Source organism: Ochlerotatus camptorhynchus, unplaced genomic scaffold (genome assembly GCF_037179485.1).
Source record: "Ochlerotatus camptorhynchus isolate MF236.1 unplaced genomic scaffold, CSIRO-AGI_Acam_v1.1 ptg000475l, whole genome shotgun sequence".
Lineage (NCBI taxonomy): Eukaryota > Metazoa > Arthropoda > Insecta > Diptera > Culicidae > Ochlerotatus > Ochlerotatus camptorhynchus.
In genome coordinates this window covers 137,305-164,515 of record NW_027040961.1, presented here as the reverse complement: position 1 = coordinate 164,515, position 27,211 = coordinate 137,305, and the positions used below count along the sequence as shown (strand labels likewise).

The window sequence follows — 27,211 nt, the reverse complement described above, 5'->3', positions numbered from 1 at the left end:
TCATGCCGACTTACTGCACCACACTAACCGACAAGACAGTCCTATGTGCCAGTTCTGTCCAAATGTTCCTGAGGATTTATAACATAAATTTTCCAGTTGTGTTCGTTTTCGAGATTTATGAATCTTTCTTCGTGTGACATTGGAGACAATCTTAGATAAAAGAGTAGGGTTTAGGGACTTCTTGATTTCTGAATTAATTAATGTTCGAAGAAGTAGTAGGATAAAGGCTCTAAAATTGTTTATATGTCACGTAAACTTTGTGTTAGATGCCGAAAATGTTTTTTTTCTGTTCAAGCTCTAGACTTGAACTAGTTTTAAATTATGAAGATGTAAACGTGTAAACTGTATTTCAAACAAGTGTAATAAATGTGTTAAAAAATGTGCTGAATTTCGAGTCTGTTACGACCAGGCATGGCAAATCATTTACATTCATTTCGTGCATTCATTTACATTCATTTGGCTCTAACTTTTTCCATCAACATAATTACGTAAAATGATGTTTGTAGCTTTCGTAGAGTTTGATATTAGGTAAACTTTTGTCAATAACTTAAATTTTTACATTTTATGCAGGACGAACTAGAGTTGGCCCAACTTGATATAGGGTTATGAAAAACAATGGTGGATTTTTTTTTCGCTCTGGTTCATCTTACATAAGAGATACAGATTTAAAATATTCACAATGTAGCTAATATCAAAACCTAAAAAAGCTTCATACATCATTTTACGGAATACTGTGGATGAAAAAAGTTGGAGGCAAATGAATGTAAATGATTGCACGAAATGAATGTTAATGATTTGCCATGCCAGGTTACGACTCAATTTTATGTCAAAATAGACTCTCGTATATGTCAATCTCAGATCACCTAAATTTAAAGTGTGCAGTATAGGCACGATATTACCTAGCCGGAGGCGGCGGTTTTGATTCCCAGTCAGGTCCGAGGAAATCTTTCGGACGGGAAATTTTCTCGACTTCCTTGAACATAGAGTATCGTTGTGCTAGCCAAACAATATACAAATGTATGCATAGGTTGGGATAGGAAGCTTTAAATTATTTACAATGAAATTAGATCTAGAACACCAAGTTGAGTGCCGGCAAAACGCTCGCTTAAGAAGTATAACAACCCATGTAACATTTCAAGTTTTATCATGGTTTTAAAGTGTTCTACAAGTCTAAATCATGGTCTTCAGAACCCTCATAAAACCCAAATTGTTACTTGGGAAGCCTAGTAGAAAAATAATATAATTCTAGATAGAGCTGGAATAGCGTAAAAATTTTGTAAACAATGATTTCTCTCGATGATCTCTAAGATTTCAAGACATGCCCACACAAACCAATATTACAGTCGGATAGGGGAAGTCTTACCCTACCTGATGGTGATGTTGATTTGCGTGAGCGAGCATTGACTTTCAAGACATCATCGAAAGAAGTAATTGTTTACAAAAGCTGTTACGCCCTAATTCCAGCTCTATCTTGAATTTACTGTCGCCTTAAGCAAGCACCACATGGGCAAAACATTTCCAATTCTTAAAAATATTGACAATTATATTGATGGAAATATTGATGAACATATTGGCATTTTCCCTTTCTGTTTGACTACAGACTGTTACTCACTCGGAATGTTCCATCAGACACAACAATGTTAGTAAGGAGCAACCCTGTATTGATCACCCCCCGAAAATATTGTTGAAAATATTGACATGCATATATTGATGGAAACCTCTGTCGTGTGGGGTGCTTTTAAGATGCAACCTAAAATTTCGTTGTTCAGACAAGTCACTAGTGAACATTTTTCAGTCTGTTCCGTTCTGATTTCTCTCCAGTTCCTCTTATTTCCCACAGAATTCGTTCGCATCTATCAGAGATTGCTCCTTCACGGAAAATTTATTGCTTCGACCCGCGCAATGTGAACCACATATTTCAACCACAATTATTCATATTTCATGTTTGGGTCGACGGTGGCGGCTGCGGCTCTCTAGGTCCCATTCATTCTACTGTATCGCCGCCTGTAAAAGACTCTTAAACACCACACGAGGGAACGCCCCCTTCCATAACTCATAAAACGCAAAGATCCTTCGAGTTTGTTTCTGTTTGTCACCAACCGGAACGGCTCGGAAAACATCTTGTTCGAACTTATCCATAAAAAGCAAAGAAAAATAAAGACACTTGTTGCGCTGCGCTTCCTAACCAAACGACGACGACGACGGGCTGCAACCAAAATCATATGAAGATTAATGATTCGGTTATTGTCGTTTATGTCTTATTGTAACCTTCCTTTTCTTGACTGGTTTCCTCTTTTATTTTCTTTTATTTTTCAGAGTATTCGGCTCGAGACGATGTTCGAAATGTCTGGCTTCAATTAGTTCCTCCGAGTTAGTTATGCGAGCTCGACACCTAGTTTTCCACATACGGTGCTTCTCCTGTGCGATCTGCAATACCCTGCTGAACAAGGGCGACCACTTTACGATACGGGACTCGGCGGTGCTATGTCGGTAAGTGTCCGCACCCTCCGAAAATGTTTCTCATTACATAACCCTCTCAATGTTTTCCTTTTTCATCAGGTCCCACATCGACATCCCGCTGGATCCGGGGGCACCCATGCCACTGGCCATGCAGTGTCAGTATCCCAGTCAGTATGGAACCTCCCCCAGTGCACCGTTGAGTCCGAGCGATTCGACCGGAAGTAGTAAAATGCCACCGGCCGGGTACTTCTCGCCCCACCACACCGTTACCGCCCTGCCGCAACAGCCCCGCCAGAAGGGACGACCCCGGAAACGGAAACCGAAAGACATCGAAGCAATGACCGCTAGCTTAGGTTAGTACCGGCTCAGAGCCATCCTCAGAACGGTAGACCTCCCCGATAGTAAGTTTCGCGTGCATATGCAGATAAATCCTAGGGTCTCTGAGCTTCTGCCCCTGGATAGTCACGCTCACGCTCCGATCGACGGTGGTAGATTAGAAGTCAGTGCAGCGTACAGAGCAGAGAGGATGGAATATTTATTGAATGGGGTTTTGCCCTAGTAGGGTATACACTGAAAAGTGTGCGATGGGTGGCTTCAGTAGTGTGCAGTAGCATCCAGAGGGTAAATAAATACATATTTAATGCGCGGTTCGTGACGGCAGAAAATATCTGGCTCCTCCAACTTTCGCGTGTGGCAATTGCTAGAGCGATTGCTATCGATAATTGTTTCAACGGCAATTTGACCTCTGCGCTGTGCTGCTGCTGTTAGGGGGAAATGGAGCTGCCACCGGTGTGGGCGGTGCCTGTTGGGTGTTTGAACAAATGTTTGTCGTATCAGAGCAAACGGTTGGAAATTATTCTAGTAGATTTATTTGAACCGAATCGATAACTACGGAATTCCATTGACAGCTGTCGTAGTCATCGAATGAAATCGTGTTATGATCTTAAAGTTTGTTCCGGTTTTGGCCGAGCAATTGTTGGTCCAGGATTTTTGTGGACACTGATAATTTTTAGGGCTCATTATGGAATTATGTCCGTTGGCTTGGATTTACTGTTTAAGTTTGTCTCTGATTGAAAAAAAGAAAATTAATTTCAGAAATACGGCAAATTAGTCATGTATAATTGTATTTTTTTTATAAATGCGTTTATTTTTCCAGGCTTATTTGCCGTAGCTTTGCGGAGCCGATATTCATTGTTTAGGTTACAAAATTTCTTAAAACTAACGTTAGTAAAGCGGGGGCCGATTACTACATAATTGTATTTGTATGTGCTCTTTATACGCTTTTGGGACCATTTGCTCAATAAACTTTTCCAGAAATTTGCAGGCATAAATAAAACTTCATAAAGGGTAACAAAGACCTTGACGTATGGATTCTTATGCTGTATCATAGGAATAGGTATATATAATAACTATGCATATTTTTTTTTTATTTTTTTTTTGGCTGAAGGTTACGTCACATCTTTTGGATAGGTTTTCGATTAATTTTCTTGAGCAAAAACCCCGGTTTTGGAATAGGGCTTCGGGGTAGGCCTAAGCTAACCCTACATAAAAACTCGAAAGTTAAGCATCGAGTAAGACCAAACGCAATTTGAGCAGAATTAAGTTAGCGTGAAACGTTAATGTGACGATTTAAATAAACAGCAGAACTCACAGTAGTGTAGAGGGTGCATGGTGCTGCCATTAATAAACCTTCCGATGTCCACATTACAGAGTATGTTCATGCTCTGAAACATTACAAATTCTGTTTACATGTTATGCAAATCTGTAAGATAATCTTACATTTCCTGGTTGGGTGTAAACCACTTTATCTGTTCAATGTGTAAAATCTTCCTAAAAATTTCCTGCATAAAACTGGTGCACTTTGTTCTATAAAAGCGTACCCTCAATTTTGGGTAGGGCATCTCCAATTTTAGAAATCGCCGGTAACCCACAATTCGTGTTCCACTGTGCTCGCAGGCTTTTAGATCAAATTGATCGAATCTGGATCTAAGATATATGCCAGACTTTAAAACTCATCCCTTTAAAATCATTGTTACCGTATTTTCCTTTCCTTCATAGTTAGAAAATTTTACCGACTTCGGTAATTTTTGATCGAAATTTCAGCTGCTGAACTGTTTTGTAAAAATCACGCATCTCGATTTAATGGCATAACAAAAATGCAATCTTCGCCACCATCAGTATATAAAGGTATTTTTTACAAGACGGAAAGCCTCTTGAATCTAGTTTTCGTGGCTCAAATTAGAGTCAATGTATTTCCGAAACAGCCAGTAGATGAAATTTCGGTAACATTTTTTAACTAAGTCGGCAATATTTTCTAAGTGTGTTTCAAGGTTTGAAGAAATTAAAGTTGTATTTTATATATTTCAGTTCTCAAAGGATCATGTAAGTAGAAATATTGTGTATTGTTTCATTCAGTGAAACATTCTTTAAGTTATTTTCTTCGAAATCATATTGAATACATGAGAATGTAATTCCCCTGTGGTAAAATAGGTAATCAAAATACGGTTGTTGCTTGCATTCTATCTGTTGAACAAAACACATTTAAAATCTTTCTTTGTTAGAACAACTGGTCTAATACGGACACCCTTTTTAATTCGATTATGTTTTAACATTAGTATACACTGAACGTTCTCTAGCTCAAATGTCTTTTAACTAAATGCTGCTCAATTATTCAAGTTCCAGTTAAGGATACGATTGACAGAATCCTTTTTTCATTAAATTTGTTCACCAAGTTGCGTTATCTTGGGCCCACGGCTAGCAATCCACATAACCCAAGTAATCACCAAGCCCGCTAACTACCCGATAATCTTTTTTATACTTTGTTTTAGAGATTTTTAGCCGTAGCCTAGTTCATCTCTTCTACTCGATAATCGCCCTTTTTACGATATAAGGTAAATATAGGGTTTCCGAACATTATATCAGTCGTATACTGCCCATAAAAGCATAACAGCCCCATATGAATAGGAAATCAAGCAAAGATGGGACAACTATGCTTTTATGGGCAGTATATCAGCCTTATATTGCTAAAATGGGGATTAACGGGCTGGTTGGTTACTTGGGAATGTACGAAGTTCAACATGTATTTGAGCGTTTGCTGCAGCGAAGCAAGTAACGTGCTTAATTTTCAGATCTGCATGACTTCTGGATGTTGAGAAGTGCCTATGAAAGCTTGAAATTAACTTATTCGCATAGTTTCTGACTTAGTAGAGGGGTGTGGCGAGCTACTTTTGTTCCCCCTCTCCGATTTCTGTTTCTCTAGGCTCTATCAAGGTGATTAATCATGAATTTTCGAAATGGAATTTGAAATTGCAATCCTCAAGTAGGGATCGAATGCTCAGCCATATAGATGCGCTATTGAATGAGTTTTGTTAATTGGTTCACAACCAACAACAATCATTGGTTAAAAATTGCGTTACTGCATACCTGAAAAGTTAAGAATTAAAAAGATTTTCAAAGTTCAGACACTTATACTACATTTTCCAACTACCTGCTGGAAGCTTCGCCATTCAAACAATTTCGTAGCTGTTAAATTTTAAGGACCCCCGGTAATCTGACTGTTCTTAATCTGAACACTTTTTAGTTCGAACCCCGCTAATCTGCATGCCGTGCAATATAAAAATTAAAAACTACTCAAACGTCATCTAGGACATGGACTAGAGTAAAACAAAACGGAACGCAGATTCAAAACAGAACAGTGAATAAGACTACCAGAAACTCAAATTTCTAATAGCCATAGGGTTACTAAAAGTTCAAATTAAAAATAAACCCCGTTAATATGTATGAAGTTTATTTCAGATTAACGAGGATTTACGGTATTGGAGGATGTTTAGATAAGGGGCCTCATAGCCTAGTCAGTTAAGGCACGGTATTACCAAACCAGAGGCGGCGGGTTTGATTTCCGGTCCAGTCGAGGGAATCTTTCGGGTTGGAAATTCTCTCGACTTCCCTGGGCATAGAGTATCATTGTGCTTGCCACACAGTATACAAATTCATGCATTGGTATTGGCATCGAAAGCTCTTAATTAATAACTGTGGAAGTGCATTTAGAACACTAAGTTGAGAGCACGCAATAAGCTAATATGCGCTAAGCAATAAGCTTGAAATGCGAACAAGAAGAAGAAGAAGAAGAAGGATGTTTAGATAGCGCAAAAATCACCCTTTCATACCGGCGCCACTCTAAATTTGAGGAACATGCGATCAGAACCATTTACCCAGAAACTGGCTAGATTCTTCTCATCATTACAAACTACCCAAGTAACCACCAAGTCCGCTAACTACCCGATAGTCGCCCTTTTTGCGATATAAGATAAATATAGGGTTTCCGAACTTTATATCAGTCGTATAGCAGCCTTATATAGCAAAAAGGGCGATTAACGGGCTTGTTGGTTACTTGGGTAGTTTACCCAGATTTTGACAACTCCTTACTGTACATAAGAATTGATACCATCTACCCAGTCTCTGGGTAGGATCTGAATAGCGTGTAGAAAAAGAGAATCCTACTCAATTTAAGTTGTTTTCATGGACCGTGTACAACCAACATCTGTTAATTTCTCTGTTATCTAAACATCTAAACTATCTGCACGCTATTTTGAGGCTACTAATTGACTGTGTGGATTCCACTCATTTTTGCATGCTGCATGGAGTTGTCAAAAAATTAGTAAACTGGTATTGCTGCGATGAGTGGGATCTACCCAGATTCTGGGTAAATGGTTCTGATTCCCAGGTTCTGATATAATTGTTTCCTAAGTTAAAAATGGCACACTTTGAAGTAAAGTATACAACTCCAACAAATAGTTCATTGGTATCAATAAATACAGAATTATTATGTTCATGTTTTTTTTTAAATATTCTTCCTGGACGAAACAATTTATATGTAAAGCATTCATAGGGCATTCATTCGTTTTTATCGAAATGGGTAACGTTTACTCAGATGACAAATGTCATCATCTGAGTAAAAGTTACCCAGCTTCCTCCATAGGAACGTTTACTCAAATTTGAGTGAAATCATGTTTACCCATTTTTAGGTAACTTCCCTTTTGGCTGGACTGAGTGATTTTCGACTCAAAAATAAGTAGCCTTAAAAATAGAGTGTGGATCGTTTTATTTGCGGATTTATGATTTCTCGCGTAACATTTGAAAAGGGCTTATCCTCGTTGATCAATTCTCTTCATCGACTTTCTCTTTGGTTTACCACGGCAACATAAAAGAATTTCTCGCTAAGCTCGCAGCACAGTTCGACAGAAGATGATGTTAGCTTGCGCCTGAAAGGACACACTCAATAGCAGTCGGGTTATTCGCGAAAAAGAAAATCTATGAAGAGAATCGATCAACAATGATAGGCCCTTTTCTCGTGTTGCGCGAGATTTCTGGATGTTCCACCCGTAAAAAAAGAAAGAGAGGTACAACGAAATTTATTGTAACCATCAATAGAATTTATTGTACTTAATTCTTTCCACAACGGTAAAATAACATTAGAATTTATTGTTTCCACAATAGAATCTATTTTTTTCCTTCCTTTATTTAGGAGATTTTTAGCCATAGGCTAGTTCATCTCCGTAAAGGGTGGAAAGCCTTAGAAAGAGGTCCCCCAGCCACATTGCTTGGGTAAATGGGGAAATCTACAATAGAACAAGGGGGATGTTATCTGCATAGAAAGAAAAAAGCACAATTCTCGCGTTACATTTGAAAAGAGCCTATCCTCTTTGTTCGATTCTCTTCATCGACTTTCTCTTTGGTTTACCACGGCTACATAAATGAATTTCTCGCTAAGCTTGCAACGCAGTTCGACAGAAGATAATGTTAGCTTGCACCTGGAACAATACACTCAATGGTAAATTCATTTGCAGTCAGGTTATTCGCGAAAGAGAAAATCGATGAAGAGAATCGATAAACAATGATAGGCCCTTTTCTCGTGTTGCGCGTGAATTGAGTTCACTTTTATTCAACATGTGGCTTCCTTGGGGCTAGGTAAAATGAATTTAATGAAGAAAACTAAATTTTGAGCAATCCTGATCAATAATTCATTGAGTGAAAATTACGTATCAATCGAATGTTTTAATGGAGTACGAACGAAGGCGATGCAGCACACAAAAATGACAGCATCAACGGCAGTGCAGGATGCTATGACTTTTATCCAAAAATAAGTTAAAAGTACCCAACGGTGAAAATATGACGGTTGAGTACTTACAACTGAAAAATAAATTCTTTTCTACTTTGAATCGCAACGTGTTTTATTAAAATGAAATATATTGAAACATATTTCAATATATTCTTCGTTGATTCTTTTACATAACAAAATTTACAAAAATTTTACTCTAAAACAAATGTGATATCAATCAATAATGAAAAATATTATGTGTGAGCTTAACAATGATTAACAGAAAATGAACTTTGATTTGAGTTCATCTATTATTACTCAATAGATGATTCAATTTTAACTAACGCTACTTTTTTTTTATAGAACTTGAGTTGTTTAAACTTAATTTAGAGTATTTTTTTCTTACCGGGTATGTAAACCCTTTACCCAAATTTGGGTTAACGAATCTTATAGCGAATTTGTTTATTATTCCAGTTCCAACCCAGTACGAAATCGAACTTTTTGTCAGTGTGAACCTCAACCTGAGGTAGGTTTTAAAAATAAACGATCATCCTGACGTTTGTCAGAAAACAAGCAGACCCAATCTTGATACCCGATCCAGGTTGGAACTGAATAATGAAAAAAATCGCTTTTAGCGTGTTGAAAGTTTGTTTCCTGTCAGTTGCCAATGTGGTTTGTGAATAGGGATGGCAGATATAATCTACCTTTTCTTTTATATATTTGGTTCACCAATAAACTAATAGTAATTCAGACTATAGCTGATATCACGTAAAATACACACTTAGAAATAATTAATTTTAAACGTGACGGAATCCATATTTGACATAAAAGATGAGACGTAAACAGAGCTCCGAGACTGAAAAGTTCGTTGCTCGACGAAAAGTACGTTTTATAGAGCTATATTTCGCGTCTGTTATAACTCAACTTTATGTCAAAATTGACGCTCGTATATGTCACTCTAAGACCTTCTAAATTTACATAAATTTTTAAAAGTATGTAGGCTTTCTTGATATGATATTACAATACGTTATTAAGTTATTGATATCAACTTTAGGCCGGGGTTCAATCCCAGTCGGCGCTGCCGGAATGTTCTGAGACATAACAACTCTGATCACGCCTTCCTTCGGATGGGAAGTAAAGCCGTTGGTCCCCGGTTCATGAGTTGTTGGGTCGATAGGTAGGGTCCAGGTGTGGGAGCTGCCTCCCTGGTGTCGATAGCATTGGTGCTCAGCACGAGATCGAGGGAAAACAAATCAACTATAGTCTGAACGTAGTATAATGTCATGACGTCAGGGTAGGCATGAGAGTAAGAATGCATGATGAAGCTAATATTGCTTTTCACACCTTCAATTTTACTAAACTGATGAATTTATAACACATTGAAATAATATTGCCACAAATGGTTTTAGTCACCTTTCTCACCAGGAGAGGGTATTACCAACCGGTGGAAACTATCGGTTTTAATTTTTTTTTTCACTGCTTACCTAGCCTATTGGTCCCAAGTACATCTATAAGCGTACCCCATTCTAGTCGAAATTCTAGTACTATACTATGTTTGTTTTGATTGGCTATGAAAGTTTGACTTATATGCCTTTTCAGCACACCTTAAAACATTACAATTCAAAAATTATACTACGAATCCGAACACTTTATAACATGTGATTTCAATGCTCAAATTTGCGAAAATGCTATGATGAGTCTGTGTTAAAAGTATTAAAGATTGATGAAATATTAGAGGTCACGTCAGTCAAGGAAACGGATACTCGAGACTCTTAACCATGCTACACGGCCAATCAAAACGACTCATCGACTGAATTCAATTGATCAGGGCATTTTCTTTCCATACGAATTTTAGTCATGTTTCGGAAAACCTGCAGGCACTCATAGCTAATGAGTAACTGCAGGTTTTCCCAAATATAAGTATATTTCGTATGGAAAGAAAATGCTCTGGTCAATTGAATTCAATCGCTGAATCGTTATGATTGGCCGGGTACCTAAAATCAAATATCATGCCTCTACCTGTTGGAAACCAAATTTAGGTACCAACCAAACTGGTTAGGTAAATGTGACACGGCAATTGGATACCTACTGATTTATAGTACCTAATGATTAGTATATAATTTTTTTTAACTTTATCAGAGAGATTTTTAGCCGTTGGCTAGTTCATCTCTAAGATTAGCGTATAAGTCGTATATAAGCGATGAATTATTCAGTGGAGTACTTGGCACTGATGAAGTCTGCAAATAGTAGACGAAATACGCATATCTGTCAAAAGATAAGAAATTATAATGGGGAGGTTAATGCATTTTTTGAAAGGTTTAAGTGTCTCCTATATTGCGTTGAAAGGGTTTTTCGATCCGCGCACAAGAAAAGTTTCTACAGGTCATTGTTCGAAGGAGCGTCCCGGCCGCCATGGGACGCTCTCGGCTTTAAACGCGTTTAATGACCTATAAAATCTACAAATTCTTTGTATTCACAATTTTTTCTTAAGCCTTAAGGCTAAACCCAACAAACATTGAATGTTGAATTAGAGCTTATTCAGGCAAACGTAAGCTTCTTCAGCTAAAAAATAGCTTATCCAGCTGTTGATCAACTCAAATTGTTTGTTGGGAAGTCACTCAATTAGGATTATTTTTGTTTATGAAATATTTTTCAATCATCATCATTAGTATGCACATACATTCGCACACAAGTCATCCGAAAATTTAAAGCAAGCAGGTATTTCATGATTTTACATAGCATATTTTCAGGGTAAAACACCATCACTGTATTTACTTACTTGTGTTATTCGTAGCATTCCACAATTTCACGTAATCGAATACACGAAATTAATATAAACTGCTGGTCAAATCACTTCTTTGCTAGCGAACGAAAAAGAATCATTGAACAAGCGTTGCCAGATGCAGTGCCTCTAGCAGTGAATATAAGTTTATTAAAACATGCAAATACGAAGTTTAAACCAATAACTTAGATGAGTGGATCAAGGGCGTAGCCAGGTTTTGAGCTAGGAAGAGGCGAAAAAATTTACTTTTTAAAATTTGGCCGAATGCCATTTCCCCGGGCTACGCCTATGGAGTGGATTGTTTTAATGGTGAATAAATATCAAAAACTGAATGAATAAAACTAAAAGGACCTTTGAGGAACATAAACGTTCCAAACGTTGAATTAGACATAAACAGATGAGATGGCAGCACTGCATGTAGCCTGTTATTGGATTTCCAGCTCAGGAGTGTAAACAAAAGGTCATACAGCGTGGTCTGGCTGCGTGAGTGTTTTATCTACGGCATTCTTATACACGTGCATGTGTGACGTCACATTTGATGTTGTATTGAAAAGTAAAAGAATAAAAGAGATGGTAGATTTTGTTCACCATACCAGTTGATATTTATGATGCATCGACTGTTTTAGCACGGCGACGCACGCTACCAACGAATTTTACCAATACTTTTAGAAAGTGATGATTAAGGAATACAAGAAAAAGAAGCAAAAGCAATTCGAGCCTCTTAAAGAGGAAAAAAAAACGGGTGAAAATCGACCAAAAAGTTCGAGATCGCACCATTTTGTCACGACCTTATTAAAAACGTAACCACGGGCGCCATTTTGTTTTTTTTTTCGCCTTGTAAAAATTTGTAAATAAGGACGAAGTTCTAAGTTTTTTGAATTTCAAAACCGCAAACCTATGTTTGTCCAGAAAAAAATCTTGCCAAACTTTGCTTACCCTTTGGCCATTTGAATGAGAACCTCCCCTTAAAAGGGAATACATCAGCACGCTTAAAAAGCTCTTCATAAATTTAGGATAGTTACTGTAATGTAAATTGCTTTAATTTTGTTATAAAAGCTTCGTTCGGGTCGGGTGCATATTCCGAAAAGAAAAACTGCTGTAATAGGACTCTTGAGCCTATTTTGGAATTCTTACGGGTAAAAGTGGTCAGATCAGGTGGAATTATCCTATTTTTTTTTAAATTATGGATAAAAACATTCTATGAGTCGATAATTCAATATTGAGTTATTAAACTCTATTACAATTTCAAACCATATGTATACTTTCTGGGACACCCTATAATACATAACGAAAGTGGGGTCCTCAGTCAGTTTCTCTTGCTGAGTTTCTGTTTGCTCACTCGGAGATCATTATTCCGTCGTTCACTCGGGGATGTAACCTGTTAGTTTAAGGAGTTTCCTTAAACCTGAGTTGAGTTGATTTTTCATCAACTCCACGCAGAAAAAAACTATCGTCGAAACAAAAGTACTTGAGGTAAATTTAAACTTAAATTCAGTTTTTTTTTCTGGCCTCAACAATAAATTAGATTTATTTCAAACGTTTTCCATGTTTGAAGTCATGTGAAATCAATGTTTAAAATAAAAATAATGTAACGTTTATTTAAAAAATATTCGTATTGAAAATAAACGTATTTGTTTGGTTTGACAGCTATTCAGAATCCATTTCGGATTTTCGTTGATCTTTCGAAGTCACGTGTGGAGGAGGATGATATAGGGATCGGCATCAGAAACGATGCAGTGAAGTTGATACTGTGGGGTTCCGCCAGTTTTGTCGAGCTGGTTTCCGGATCCATCTTCAGTTTTGCCACTTTCGGGCCGTTTTATGTTGAGTTGAGCAAAGCTGGGGTAACTTTTTACGAATATAACAAGAAGGAAAACAACCGTTTACCTAAATCCTATAATGTTGAAATAAACATGCTTTTGAATTTAATTCAAACATAAATATTTTAGTTTTATCCATGCTTTCAATTTACTTTTAATAATTCATATGCTTAGAGCAGGGTTCCCAACCGGTGGTCCGCGGCCGACAAGGGGGCCGCAAAGTTTTTTCAGGGGAGCTGCAAGTGTCTTTTCTATTTTAGTCTAAAAAAATATGCTAAAATTGACAATAGCATGGCTAAAATCAAAACATTTTTTGAATCGGGGTGCTCACAGTAAGAGGAGTTAATACCGATGGCGCTCTAGTAATGCTTGGTAACAAATCAAGATTTCTTAAAGAGATTATAGAGCTTGATTCATATGCCACAGTTGTTCGATATGCCCTTGTCAGCAAGAGCAAGACTCTGCCGGAAATAATGTTAAAAGTACTTGATTCTGTCATCAAAATTGTTAAATATGTCAAATCTGGAGCTCTGAACACTCGTTTATTCAAAGAACTCTTGTTCAATAAATTGTTGTGTATCAAAATTCGCTGGACTTGAAACTACGGGGTCTGTAAACTTTTTTTAAAATACTTTATTAATGAGATTTTTAGCCGATGGCTAGTTCATCTCAGAGGGCTAGCAAACCCATCTAATTCACTTCCTAGACGACATTCAAGCCCCGAAAGGTTGGTATTGGAAACGTTGCCATGTTCCATAGACTCTGAAGTATGACTGACAAAAGAACGAACGAGCTAAACTCGGATATTTAATCAGAAATTATTGTTCATTTTCATTCGCTGGATTATCAATGTGAGCTCTATTTCCCTGAGCTGATACAAAAAAATGCTGATGTAGTGCGCAATGTTTTCTTCCTCAATGGATGTGGAAAACTTGATGAAACACAGGATGAATATTTGGACATGAGAAATGATTCCTCATCTCGTGATTTGTTCCGTGAAAAAGATGTGAACCAGTGGTTCTGGTGTGCCTTGTCGTATCCCAAAGTCTCCTGGCAGGCGTTGAAGATCCTAGTCCCATTTGCATCTACGTGCGTACGTACGTACGTACGTACGAGAACGGATTTTCAACTCTTCTCCACATAAAGACCATAACAAGAAACAGATTGAACATTGACGACGATATGAGATTGGCATGGTCACAAACGCAGCCCCGTAACTAGATTTGAGATCTACAACAATCGCACTGAACGAGCTGTTGACTGTTGTTAACATACTATTTTGAAATAAAACGAAAAACCAATGGATCAAATGAATGGTTTTTATTCATCTCAGCGTAATTTATACAAGGTACTTTCCGGGGGGCCGCCGAACACCCAATTGTTCACAAAGGGGGTCACGGAGCTGACAAGGTTGGGAACCACTGGTTTAAAGTACAAACATTTATATTTTTGTTTTAAATGAACAAAATTCGTATCCGCGTCGCAGAAGCCTCCTGAAAAATTTTTGATTGGAAACCACATGTCTACAAGAATAGTTATTTTTTGCTCGTATCACAAAAAAATAACCTCCCTTGATAACAAAGTTTTTCAAATGAATCCCAACAAGCATTTTGAATATAATAACTGAATAACTTGATGAATGATTGCTTAAATTGATCCTGTAATGTTTCTTGGAACTAACCCTCACAAGCTCTCTGTAAGAAGGGTGCTAAAACTAGCATCTATTTGCAGTTTCCATCGTGTGCTACCTGCGAGTGTAAATGTTAGATTGCTGCATTATTCATATAGCAAAAATACGACGTAATGAAATCAGTGTCGTGACTAAGCCCTCCGATCAAGATTAAGCTAGTCACATAATTGTAACAGATTATCATCCAATTATGCAGTAGTTGATAAATATGGAACGCTACATCAACCGACCATCAAGCTGGGGTCAGTGCTGATTCATCTTATTTTCATCCGGCTACTCGGGTGGTGAGTGTTGATTATCTCCGGTAATGAATTGCATGAAATATACCTATAGCAGTTGCCTCAGCTAGGTTTCCTGCACTACTCTTGTCTTGGGGGCGGTCAACCGTGACCGCTTCTATAGCGTGCAAATATTGACACGAACTGTCAGTGGCAGTGTTTCGGTGTTAAAACTTTGAAGAATCCTAAACCGCTTGTTGGTCGGTCGGAAGCTGCCGGAATGTTTAAACTCCACACGCATTTCGATTCAGTTAGAACCGGCAGGCTGACTGAGTCGATGTTTTTAGTCAGATTTCAGGCTTTCGTATTAATATGTTTAGCACCGACCCGTTAACAGCGGCCAAAGATAATAAAGGAGTCATAAAAATCGTACAAATAATAAAAGAATCGTTTATTGACTAACTCGAAATGGAGATCCACTGGCTGGCTGGATTGAGCTGCAGCAGGGTGAATCTTCAGCCGTAGGAATAAAAAAGTCATTCTTGGAAAGCTGGCTCAGGTTGTTGTTTTTTTCTTTATTGTATACCTTTACGAAGTTTTTTTTTATTTCCTTTTTGTTGTTTCATTTTCGGAAAATAAAAGGAAATAAAAGATGCGTACAGCCCAAAAAAAGCACACTGCCTCAAGGGATGAGGCCAATGCTTCTTTTCCGTTGTTTTTGTGGCTTCTCGGCCGGCGGATGCTGGATTGTGTCATTGTAGGTTAGCCCTCAAAGCCTACGGAAAACGACATGAAACGAACCGCGTGACGTGGAAGAATTCAAGGCGCCTTGCCAGAGTTGCACTTGTTCTTCGCTTTGTACTCAGCAAGGCCGGTATTCGATTGCTGAGAATATTTCTATCATGACATACGTTTGCTAATTGTGAATAAAATTTTACAAAAAGATTGTGGGTCATTATTGCAACACCTTACACAAAATGACCTACTGAATACCACCCTTCCGATGGCAAAGCCAAACTAGCCCAACGGAGCAAGCCTCGGAGCTGCCAAATTCAATTGCCTACTTTACGATCGACTAAATATACACCATAAAATCAAGATCCGCCACCGAGCGGCGGAGCATAAAATCTTGAAAATGAAAATTTTGACCGAGTCATGCTCGTAAAATTGAAAGAATAACAACGACGACGGATCGATGAGACACGTCCCCTGTAATCAACCGGGCAGCCTCCGTATTTCTTCCGTGGTTTTCTTCTCCCTCTAGCCTAGAGGGGGATGATCTGGTAGAAGGTCGACCGACTGCAGCACCGGGTGAGCTTTAGAAATCGTTCCAAATTATATAATAGAGTCATATGCTCATACCCCGGGTATCGGCCAAAGACAACAGATCGAACTTTATCTCGAAATCTCTAATCCTCAGCTCAACGGAGCTCAACAAAGCTGGCACTACGCCGTAAATCAGCGAATAATGAACCCCAGCCCGCTTGCTGAACGTCAGGAGATCAACCTCCTTCTGTTTCCATTTTCCGTTTGTTATTCCCTCAAAACCAGAAAGCGATAAAGATCTAGAACCGATCGTGCTCTCGATTCCAGCTTCAGCAGTGCGTGGGCCAACCTTTTCTTCTACCTTCTGTTTTCGTTTCCTATGCTCCTTCGAACCTTTGAAATATCTTCATGATATGTTTATTAACTTCTTGACTTGAGAACATACAAGGTGCGACTCAACAGAAGCCCGCACAAAACAGAAAAAAACTTTTATTTTGAAAAATAGATCCTTTTTGGGATTCTATTTTCGTCACTAATAGAGATAAACGGCTGTCGTTTGTGCTTCTGGTCCCGTTCTTACAAGCGGATGATCCAGATCTTCTTCAAAAAAATATGCTCGATTAAACCAATGTACCTCTCTCTCTCTCTCTCTCTCACGATATCCCAAAGCCCATAATTCATGACATATGCTCCGGTTCTTTGGACACATGGGGGCCGGAATGTCGTGACTGTCTGGTTTCCCGCCTCCGGGTTCGATTCCGGGAAGGGAACTCATCTCTTGGAAATTATCAAAATTTGGTGGTGTGTGGTGTGACGACACGCAGCTTGGTGATTTAAATTTTGTGCACGTATACAGACCTTGATATCGCTACGATCGTGACCCAATTAGGCTACTTGTGTTGATTTTTGTTTTTGCCGTGGGATCCCTCGAGGGCAGCCGAAATGGGGCGGTTTGCTACGGAATGTGGGGACCGGGTATTCACGCGATTTGGATGATTTTATCGTCGGTGACTGTTTTCATTCATGGTTCCGGAGGTTGGGATGTGATTCATTGAGGGAAACGGAACTGAAGACGCTCTGTGCGGATAATTGGAGCCGGGTTTTGACATGTTTCTATCGAATGGTTTTGTTCTGAGATTAGCGGATGGAGATTGTTTTTTTGTGATGCACGCACGCAACTTCTCAACCGTTTATTACTCAATTTATCAAAATATTTAAAATGCTTCTACATTGCCACATTATTGCTCCACGGTGTTAGTGAATGTGTTTCTGAAACATTTTATTTTTTCCAATATTATTAAAATTGAAGACGATTGCTCTGTCAACTAGCCAATATTTATGCATAGGGGAATTTACGTATTCTCGGCATCTAAGCAGCATCCGCACTTCTATGAGCTCTTCCTCGATGTGGCGAAAACAGTGTTTTTTTTGTTAAAATTAATATATTGCCTGCTGCTCTATCCATTCCAATCAATAGCATTGTCCATCTTAGGGAACATGCATAAATGATGTAACATATGGAATGGGTGGTTTTCATAAATTGTCTACAAGGGGAATAGGGGTCTGCAAATGGTGTAAAATATGCTACGTCATTTTTGAATGGTGATTATGGCTATTGCAAACCGTTTTTCGGCAACCTTTTCATTTGATCTGGCCGTTAGGCTGCAGTTAGATTATCGGCAATTCAAAGCCAGCAACATTTTTAGTGCATACATTTCATTGCCAGGAAACCTGTTCAAATGAATTTGCTCCTATCATTTTGAAGCTGTAAGACTAAGGAATCGTTTGAACGCAATCAGTTAAGTGTTTTGGTGACACAATCCAGTGAGATTGACGTTTCCATTTTGGTTGCCGAAAGCAGGCACTACATAACAAAGCCGTCATTTACCCAGTGGCGTCGAGTGAGGTATTAATCACGGATGATTGCACTCCCTGTCGCATTGCTTGTCAATTTTATTAGCCTTGATAAAAATTCAATTAAACTTTACGCATACATTTTACTTTATATTTAAAAACGAACACAAACAGGTCAAACTTTCAATTTCCCGGTAATATTCCCTACAGTTTTGCTACAGAATTTTCTTTGAATTTAGATCAGAATATAATTTGAATTCTCATAAGAATTCCATGGATTAGTCCTTCAAATTTACCTACACACCTACCTACAATTGGGGTAAATTTAGGTGCTCTGAGACTGACATACGCGAGCGTCAAATTTGACATAAAATTGAGTCATAATAGACGAGAAGTTCAGCTCAATCAAACGTACTTTCGAACTTTTCAGTCTTGGAGCACTTAATTTTACATGACATGTTTGTTTGAGTCTCATCCTTTATGTCAAAGATGGATTCCGTCACGTGTAAGATTATGTATTTTTAAGTGTAAGTGCACGATTTCGAGTTGTTTTCCGATGCCCCGATGAGAGAGTTGAGGATTTTCCAGGTGCTTGCGCAAAATCAATTCGCGACGTTGCTTTTCGGGTGACGCCATTTTTTCCAACTTTCGAAAAACAGATTGCTATAAAAATACAGCGTAAACATTACACTTTAAACTACTTCTACCCAAATTTTCAAGAGAAAATACCCAATGGGTAATTTTCTACAGCGTTTTTCCGTGATGCAATTTGATGTGGGACACCCTTTATTCCTTAATTCTTCTAGTTGTTCTCCCCTAGAAAACCCTTCAATACTCCTCAACACAATTTTACAGTTATGATTGGAACCACTGTTCACTTCTTCTTAAACAATTAGGAATTAGCATCAGAACTAGCAAAAAACTTATTAAATATCCAGTATCTTTGAAAAAAATTACAGCTCCCAAATGCTTCGAATGTAATGTCCGTGATCTTAGATCGTATTTAGTTTCACCCTCTGATTTTTTTAAAATTTCTCTCCCAATTGAAGCGATTTAGATGGAGAGAGTGGGATTATCAAATCCCTGTTGCCAACATTTCGTTGATACAGGGCGGGATTTTCTCCCCACCTATTGGATTAATTTAATTACAGCCATTGCTTGCGTTGGAGTTAAAGGTTATTGCGTGCCCCTAGCGTTCTTCCACACGATGGCTTTATTTGAAATATATGAAAACTACTGACGGCAATCTATTCCTTGGTCCTATTAGCGTAGATTTGATGAGTGTGTGTGGTTTAGTTACGAAACATAATGTAAACTGTTTGGTTGTACTCACAGATCATAGAGAAATTGGGGCAAAACGGGAATCTTCCGTGCTCTGCCGTCTATTGGTTGTGACCATTTGGGGTTCGAGCTATTTTGCCACAACTTTAAATTTTTGCCCTGATTTATGCTCTATTTCACTAACAAAAACAAATGTCTTCTCCCTCTGGCTATGGTTGTACATCATGATTTTGAAAAATTTACGAGTTTACGACCGTGGAATGCTAGTTTGTACGAGTGGTATTTGTAGGTGAACGAATGGTTTCGTTTTTTTTAAAAGTAAGTTGAAACGCGTGGGGAACTTGAAACGGTAAGTGTATTTCTTAGCGGAAGTGAATATTCATTCTAATTATTTTTGAAAGGCATTTTGTACTACCGCAATTAAAAATAATCTCAGTGATTATTCACTTATTCTAAGATAGACACCTACCGTTTCAACTCCCTCACGCGTTTCATCTTGTCCAGAGTAAACTCAAGCCACACCCGAAGTCCGTCTGGAATTACGTTAACGAGCAGCGCTAAGAGACTGGCCTATTTACCATCGTTAATAATGTTCAACGAAGAAGTTGCATCCACCTCTCAGGAGATTTGTCGCTTGTTTTCAGACAATTTTGCCAGCGTATTCTCTGATGAGATACTAACCGACGACCACGTTACCCTAGCAGCTAGTAATGTACCACTCTTCGGTCAAGCGTTGGGTGCAATCGACATCGACGTCGAGATGATTTCCACTGCCGCACAACAACTTAAGTCGTCCTTCAACCCAGGACCCGATGGTGTCCCATCAGTATTTCTCAAGAAGCATATCGCCAGCTTGCTGACACCGTTGCAGCAGCTATTCCGCATGTCCATCTCGAGTGGTATATTTCCATCTTGTTGGAAATTTGAACGTATGTTTCCTGTTCACAAAAAAGGAAACAAACGGGACGTGGATAGTTACCGTGGAATCACATCGTTGAGCTCAGTTTCGAAGTTATTCGAGTTAGTCATCATGGAGCTCCTGCTCTCTCATTGTAAGCAGTATCTAAGTAGTGATCAACACGGCTTCGTTTTTGGTCGTTCTACTACCACTAATCTACTTTGCCTGACATCATATTTTTTTTTTTTCGTTAATTACTTTATTTGTACAGGCTCAATCGAATAAACTTTACAGAGCCAAGTTATCACTTTCTTTATACATTATAAATGTCTTAAATCAACTGACATCGTATGTCACGGAAAACATGACAGAACGGGCTCAAACAGTAGTTTACACCGACTTGTCGGCTGCATTCGATAAACTGAACCATGCAATTGCGATTGCCAAGTTAGATAGACTCGGGGTAAATGGCAACCTCCTGCCATGGTTTCGCTCTTATCTCAGTGATCGCCAGTTGATGGTAACCGTTGTTGAATGTCAGTCTGCTACTTACCCAGCCACGCCAGGGATACCTCAAGAACCTAGGCCCGTTGATTTTCCTGTTGTTCTTGAACGACGTGAATCTGGTCCTCGAAGGCCCTTGTCTATCGTATGCAGATGATCTTAAAATCTATATCCGGATCCGTTCTATCGATGACTGTCACTTCCTCCAATGCCAGCTCGAATGCTTTGCTAAGTGGTGCAACTTGAACCGAATGGAGGTCAACCCCGCAAAGTGTTCAGTTATCACCTTCTCTCGCAAGAAGGAACCGATCATGTTCAATTATGTACTTCAGGAAGCAACTATCAGCCGTGTCAACCACGTAAAAGACCTGGGAGTTATTCTGGATTCCCAGTTAACGTATAAGCAACACATTTCGTTCATTGTCGACAAAGCGTCAAGATCTTTGGGATTCATTTTTAGGATTGCAAAGAATTTTTCCCATATATATTGTCTCAAATCGCTATACTGTTCCCTGGTGCGGTCCACCCTGGAATATTGCTCTGTAGTATGGAACCCAAGCTATAAAAATGGTGCTGAAAGAGTTGAGTCCGTTCAGCGTCGATTTCTTCGATTTGCTCTGAGGAAGCTGCCTTGGAGAAACCCTTTTCGTCTATCCAGTTATGAAAGTCGATGTCAACTGATTGATCTGGAGCTTCTACGTACTCGGATAGTTTACAGGGCAGATTGTTCTACAATCCTAGAGAAGATCAACGTGAACGACCAACCCCGAGCGCTGCGAAAAAATGCTATGTTAAGATTGCCTCAGCATCGCACTAACTATAGCATGAACGGTGCTATAGACGGCCTTCAACGCGTGTTCAATCGAGTTTCTCCACGTGGATTACTAATTATCACTCAGGAAGCAAACTTATTATTCCCTTCGAGAAATTAATAGACAGACGCTACCATCGAAGTTGAAGAATTCTACCAAATCGTCAAGGGAGTGTTCAAAAAATTTCAAATGAAATACGTACCATCTCGGGTTTTCTGTTTGTGAGCTTCTTTTACAGCAGTTTGTAATTCAGTTATTTTTCGATTGACCTGACCAAGTCTGCTTAATCTTTAGCATAAGATGTCCAAGAATTTTTTTTCGTATTCGGTTTCTTTGCTATCAGTTTGAAAAACCTTATTAAAATACGAAAATAATCAGACGTTGAAACACGATCAACTATTATGCAAAAGAGTATACGAGAGTAGAATTTGAGCTTATTTTTATTGATGAATTTAAGGTGTTTCCTTGTAGATCCATTTTCCCATCACACCTCGCAATTTCAAGAGCACACAACTCAAGATCTACGATGTTTATACATCTTCAAATTGCAGACAATGCTTGTTTCTCTGCAGCAAACCACAAGTTGTAGTTTCAGCTAAGTGCGTTCACAGAAACTTTATTATTTTTACATGTGAAATTGTGAAGTTTAACACGAAAAAGGACGCTACAAGGAATCTATTAAGGTGAGCTAGGGTTTTTTTTATAATTACTTTATTTTATTTAATCGAATAAACTTTACTGTGCCGAGATTTCTTGTTCACTATACAATTCATCTTAAAACTATAGCTGCCGATTTACGCATATCTGTCCCATGTTACTTTTGGACGATTTTCACTTTTGTTCATAAAACAGCACTTTTTTAGGTAAACTTTCGAATAAAAATAGAAGAACGTGTTATTTTTAATTAATGGGATTATTTAAAAACAACATCAAGTTTAACTGTCTCATATTGAAATTCTACGCATAACTGTCCCATAAAGAAGTTTTTACTGAATCTTTTATTAACGAATCGATTTGAGTGCAGGAATGATTGAAACAGGATTTATATGATCAAAAGAAACTCAATGAGTCATTTTGGAAAGTAAAAGCTTTATTTTATGATGAAAAATATAACGAGAAACGGGAATTCATATTAAAACACCAGATTATAGTTCAGTCAAACTGTGCATTATTCAAGTAATAATAATCAATTGATGAGAAGCAGTTAAAATAAACCAAAGACAAAATAACATGATTTAAAATTCAATTGTATGTAGCAACGATGCATAAACATCTTCCAATATTGGCATGATTACATAAGTACGTATTAGTGTCTAAAACAACTCGAAGTGACGCAGTTAACAATGATGGCACTTTCTGTCACTTGATGTGTTCATTCATCTAGTTGATAGCTGCAACCATATTTTGTAGTTGAAATAAGGTTCCTGTTGACTGATTCAGAATATCCGTTGTCGTATAGTCCTATCGTAAATTTAGTCGTTATAATGTTCTCAATATACTACCGAGGATGCATTTGGTTGAATCTAATGAAATCCTTACTGTGTATGTTAACCTTTCTAAAGTCTTTCTTGAAATCATCGAAGTCCACGATCGACGATCTTATTGTGTTCTACACAGATAATTCATCATTTGTTTCACAAGATGCCCATACTTATAGGCTTTATAAATGTAGCAAACGACGATTGCAGCAATGTCAACTCACTTATTGTTGGATTCAGTTGATGATGCAAACCTATGCAAACTATCCACTTTCAAAACTTCGCGGAGAACTCAAGCACGCTCATGTAAACACAACCACAACCACAAGAGTAAAGACGTCAAACGCAACGTGGCCATGAAAGCAACACGGAAAGTAATAGTTCTTAGTTGGAATGATATGCGTAGAATTTCCTACTTCATAGCCAATTTCACGGCATAACAGTCCCACTGAATTGTTATCGTATAAAAAAAAGTAAAGGGTTGTGTCCTAGACACGACCGCAGTATGACGTAGAACCACACAAAATTGTTGTTTTTCATGCATTTTTGACTATTATACTTTATCTTAAAATTTTCAAGTATTTCAATGTTTCGGTTATGGTTGATTCAAAACAATTTACACATTTTCTTTACAAATATCCATGTGAAATTCCACATGATTTTCATTTGACCACACATAAACAGAATCCACTCAGAAGTACACATGAAATTTACACGCAAATGAATAGTATGTGTGGTCACTAGACTGATGCAAAATTTGAAATTTTCGCTCCACAGTGCTCAAACGGTGCCAAATCGGGTCCTGATTAGCCTCCAAAAGAGAAAACTCATTTTATAAGAAACTGACTTGGCACAAACCATTTGAAGTTTACATGGAAATTACTATGGGAAAACAAAACTTTTTGTTCATTGTCTTCTTGCCTTTTTACACATTGTACTGTTAACACATTCTATTGCTATTCTTATGGGAATTTTTATCAGCTACAACTTTGCAGAAGATCATTTTTCATCCAAACGGCAAATTAAATAGTTATTAATTTTTTAAGAGATTGATAATCTTATGGCAAGATTAAGCAACTGTATTGTGGGCAACACTGTATTCTGCAGTGTGACATAGTAGCCATGATTTTTGTCCTCTATTCTACGCGCCATAAACACCAATGTTGCCTGCTGAACAGTTGATTGAGCATAATCATAAGACATCAGGGACTTGAATCATTAATAATTTTTGTTCCTTACGTTTGATCGAAAAGTGGTTTTCAACAAGTTCAGCTATCATTTTCTAAAGTAGAGTGAACTGGTGAATTTTGAGATAGATATAAACTGAAATTATGGTTTCTCCATAGTAATTTCCATATAAACTTCAAATGGTTTGTGCCAAGTCAGTTTCTCACTAAATGAGTTCAAATTTTGAGAGGCTTATCAGGGCCCAATTTGGAACCATTTGAGCACTGTGGAGCGAAAATTTCAAATTTTGCATCAGTCTAGTGGTCACGCATGGTTTTTAAATGTACATATTTTAAGTAGGGGAATTTACGTATTCTCGGCAACCTAAGCAGCGACCTTCTTTCTATAGCCTTTTTCTCTGAGGAACGCACACATATGCAGTATTGGTTTGTTTACAATCTTTTGCTGCCAGCTGCTCTAACAATTTCAGTCGAAAGAATTGTCAAAAACTGTTTTGAAACGCTTTTAAAAAGCTCCAATCTTCTCTAGTGAGAGCGAGTATTGTCGGCAACCAGTTTTTCTTCGGCAACCGTTCCATTTGAACTGCATGTAAATCTGCTGTTCTATTATCGGCAACTCGAAATCAGCTACAATTTGTAGTGTGTGTGTTTCATTTCAAGAAAACCTTGCTAGATTGCTTTTTCCCAGTGGTAAAAATATAGTCAAATTGAAGCTGAAAGCATAAAGAATCGTTTGCATGCATTCAGCGAAGTGTTTTCGTAAGAAAATCCAGTGAAAATAGTGTTTCAATTTGGGTTGCCGAAAATAGTCTTGCAAGCCGAAGGCGTCATTTCCCCTATGTGGCTGACACATAGATATTGTTTTGTTAGGAGCGGTATTTGAGGGGTGGGGGGGGGGGGGGTTAGGAAAGGTTGTTGAGGGGTGGGGAGGGGGTTGGTTAGGAAAGGTTGTTGATGAGTGGGGGAGGGGTTAGGAGAGGTTGTTGATGAGTGGTGGTGGGGGGTTAGGAGAGGTCGTTGAGGGAGGGGAGAGATTGTTGTGAAGGGGGGAGGGGAAGAGATTGTTGTGAAGGGGGGAGAGGGAGAGATTGTTGTGAAGGGGGAGGGGGAGAGGTTGTTGTGAAAGGGGGAGGGGGTTTCATCATTATTGTGGTCACGCCGTGATCCACCTTAAGTCGCTGATTTGGTCCTGCTTACTGCAGGACCAAGCGCCACGCCGTCCGAAGCGACAATGAGCAAAAGCACTTCGACTTAAATGATCTATATTTCTTGAATTTGTGTGGTTTACATGTATAACTTATCAAGTGACACAGATGCGTCTTTTCAACTTTAGTCCTTGTGAAATTTCAATTATTATTAATTACAGTTCCTAGTCCTATCAGGCCTGTTTTAGAGAATGACCACCTGGGTGGGATTGGTTTGTTTGAAAATTTGAAAAAGGAGACTACTTATAACTACTATTTACAACTACAACTAACCTACAACTACTATATACACCTAATCTACTATATACAAATTGCTTATCAAAGCATGTTCTGATAAATTACATTTTTGTGCAAATTTAGTCTTAATTTCGTTAATTTTGGAATCTATTTTGGCAATGCCTGCCTCTTCGTGTAAATTTGTTATTCTAGTGTCAAAAGGACGATCAAGTACCATCCTCAGTACTCTATTCTGAGCGACCTGGATTTTGTTCCTGTGAGTCTGTGCACATGATTCCCACACCGGAGCTGCGTAGAGGATCGCAGGTGCTATGATTTGTTTGTAGACGGCCAGTTTGTTCACCCTTGAGAGGCGGGATCTGCGGCAAATCAGCGGATACAGACACCTAACCAAGGCAGAACACTTGACTACTGTTTTCTCTACATGCGAACGGAAGAGGAGCTTTTCATCGAACAACATCCCGAGATAGGTTACTTCGGCGGACCACTCAACCCTTGTGCCATCCATGATTACAGTACAAGATGGAGCCGGTTTCAGTTTGGGCGATTGCCGATGGAGGAACATGATCGCTTGTGTTTTGGTGGCATTGATTTTGATTTTCCACGTGGTGGCATAATCAGCAAAGGCGTTAAGACATCGTTGAAGTTTGTTCGTTATTTCGCGAGGCATCCTTCCTTTGACGGCTATTGCGGTATCATCTGCGAACAGGAAAAACACGCAACCGTCACCGAGGGGAGGAATGTCGGAAGTGTAAATGCTGTAAAGCAAGGGGCCCAGCAGACTACCTTGCGGGACTCCTGCTGGGATCGAAAACGTGTCTGAAAGACAACCATTCAACGATACCTTAAACGACCTTTGCTGGAGGTAGTTACGGGTGATTTTAATAAGATGTAAAGGAAAGTTGAAGTTACAAAGCTTGTACACAAGTCCATCATGCCAAACATTGTCAAACGCCTTTTCAACGTCTAACAAGGCCATGGCTGTGGACTTGGATACAGCTTTGTTACTTCGGATGTTATTCATCACCCGTACTAGCTGGTGATTGGTGGAGTGCCCCTTTCTGAACCCAAACTGTTCCGGAAGGAGAATGTTATTTTCCTCGACAAACTTGAGCAAACGATTGAGGATGAGTTTCTCGAACAATTTGCTCAGCGCTGAAAGGAGGCTGATTGGTCTGTAGCTTGAAGACAATGTTGGATCCTTACCGGGCTTGCGGATTGGTATGATTTTTGCTACTTTCCAGATGCTTGGAAAGTAGTGCAGTTCCAAACATCTGTTGAAGATAGCGGTTAGAAGAGACTGCACTTTCATGCTGAGTCTCTTCAAGATCAAGTTGAATATACCGTCAAACCCGGGAGCCTTCATGTTCTTGGTGCATTTCAGCGCTGAGCAAATTTGTTGTACTGTAATCATATCCGCCG

The 27,211-nt window shown here is 38.6% G+C and overlaps 1 protein-coding gene across 2 annotated transcripts in view; it reads left to right on the top strand.

The window, feature by feature from the left end:
* The window catches only part of ap (apterous), a 294,145-nt gene that overhangs the window by 242,666 nt on the left and 24,268 nt on the right, over window positions 1–27,211 (top strand). The window contains exons 4-6 of one of the 2 annotated variants that reach the window (XM_065235376.1): window positions 2,317–2,490; window positions 2,560–2,813; window positions 4,828–4,842. In XM_065235376.1, coding sequence (XP_065091448.1) covers window positions 2,317–2,490; window positions 2,560–2,813; window positions 4,828–4,842 — 443 coding nt within the window. The remainder of the gene's footprint in view (window positions 1–2,316; window positions 2,491–2,559; window positions 2,814–4,827; window positions 4,843–27,211) is intronic. The other variant, XM_065235377.1, reaches the window with a different exon arrangement.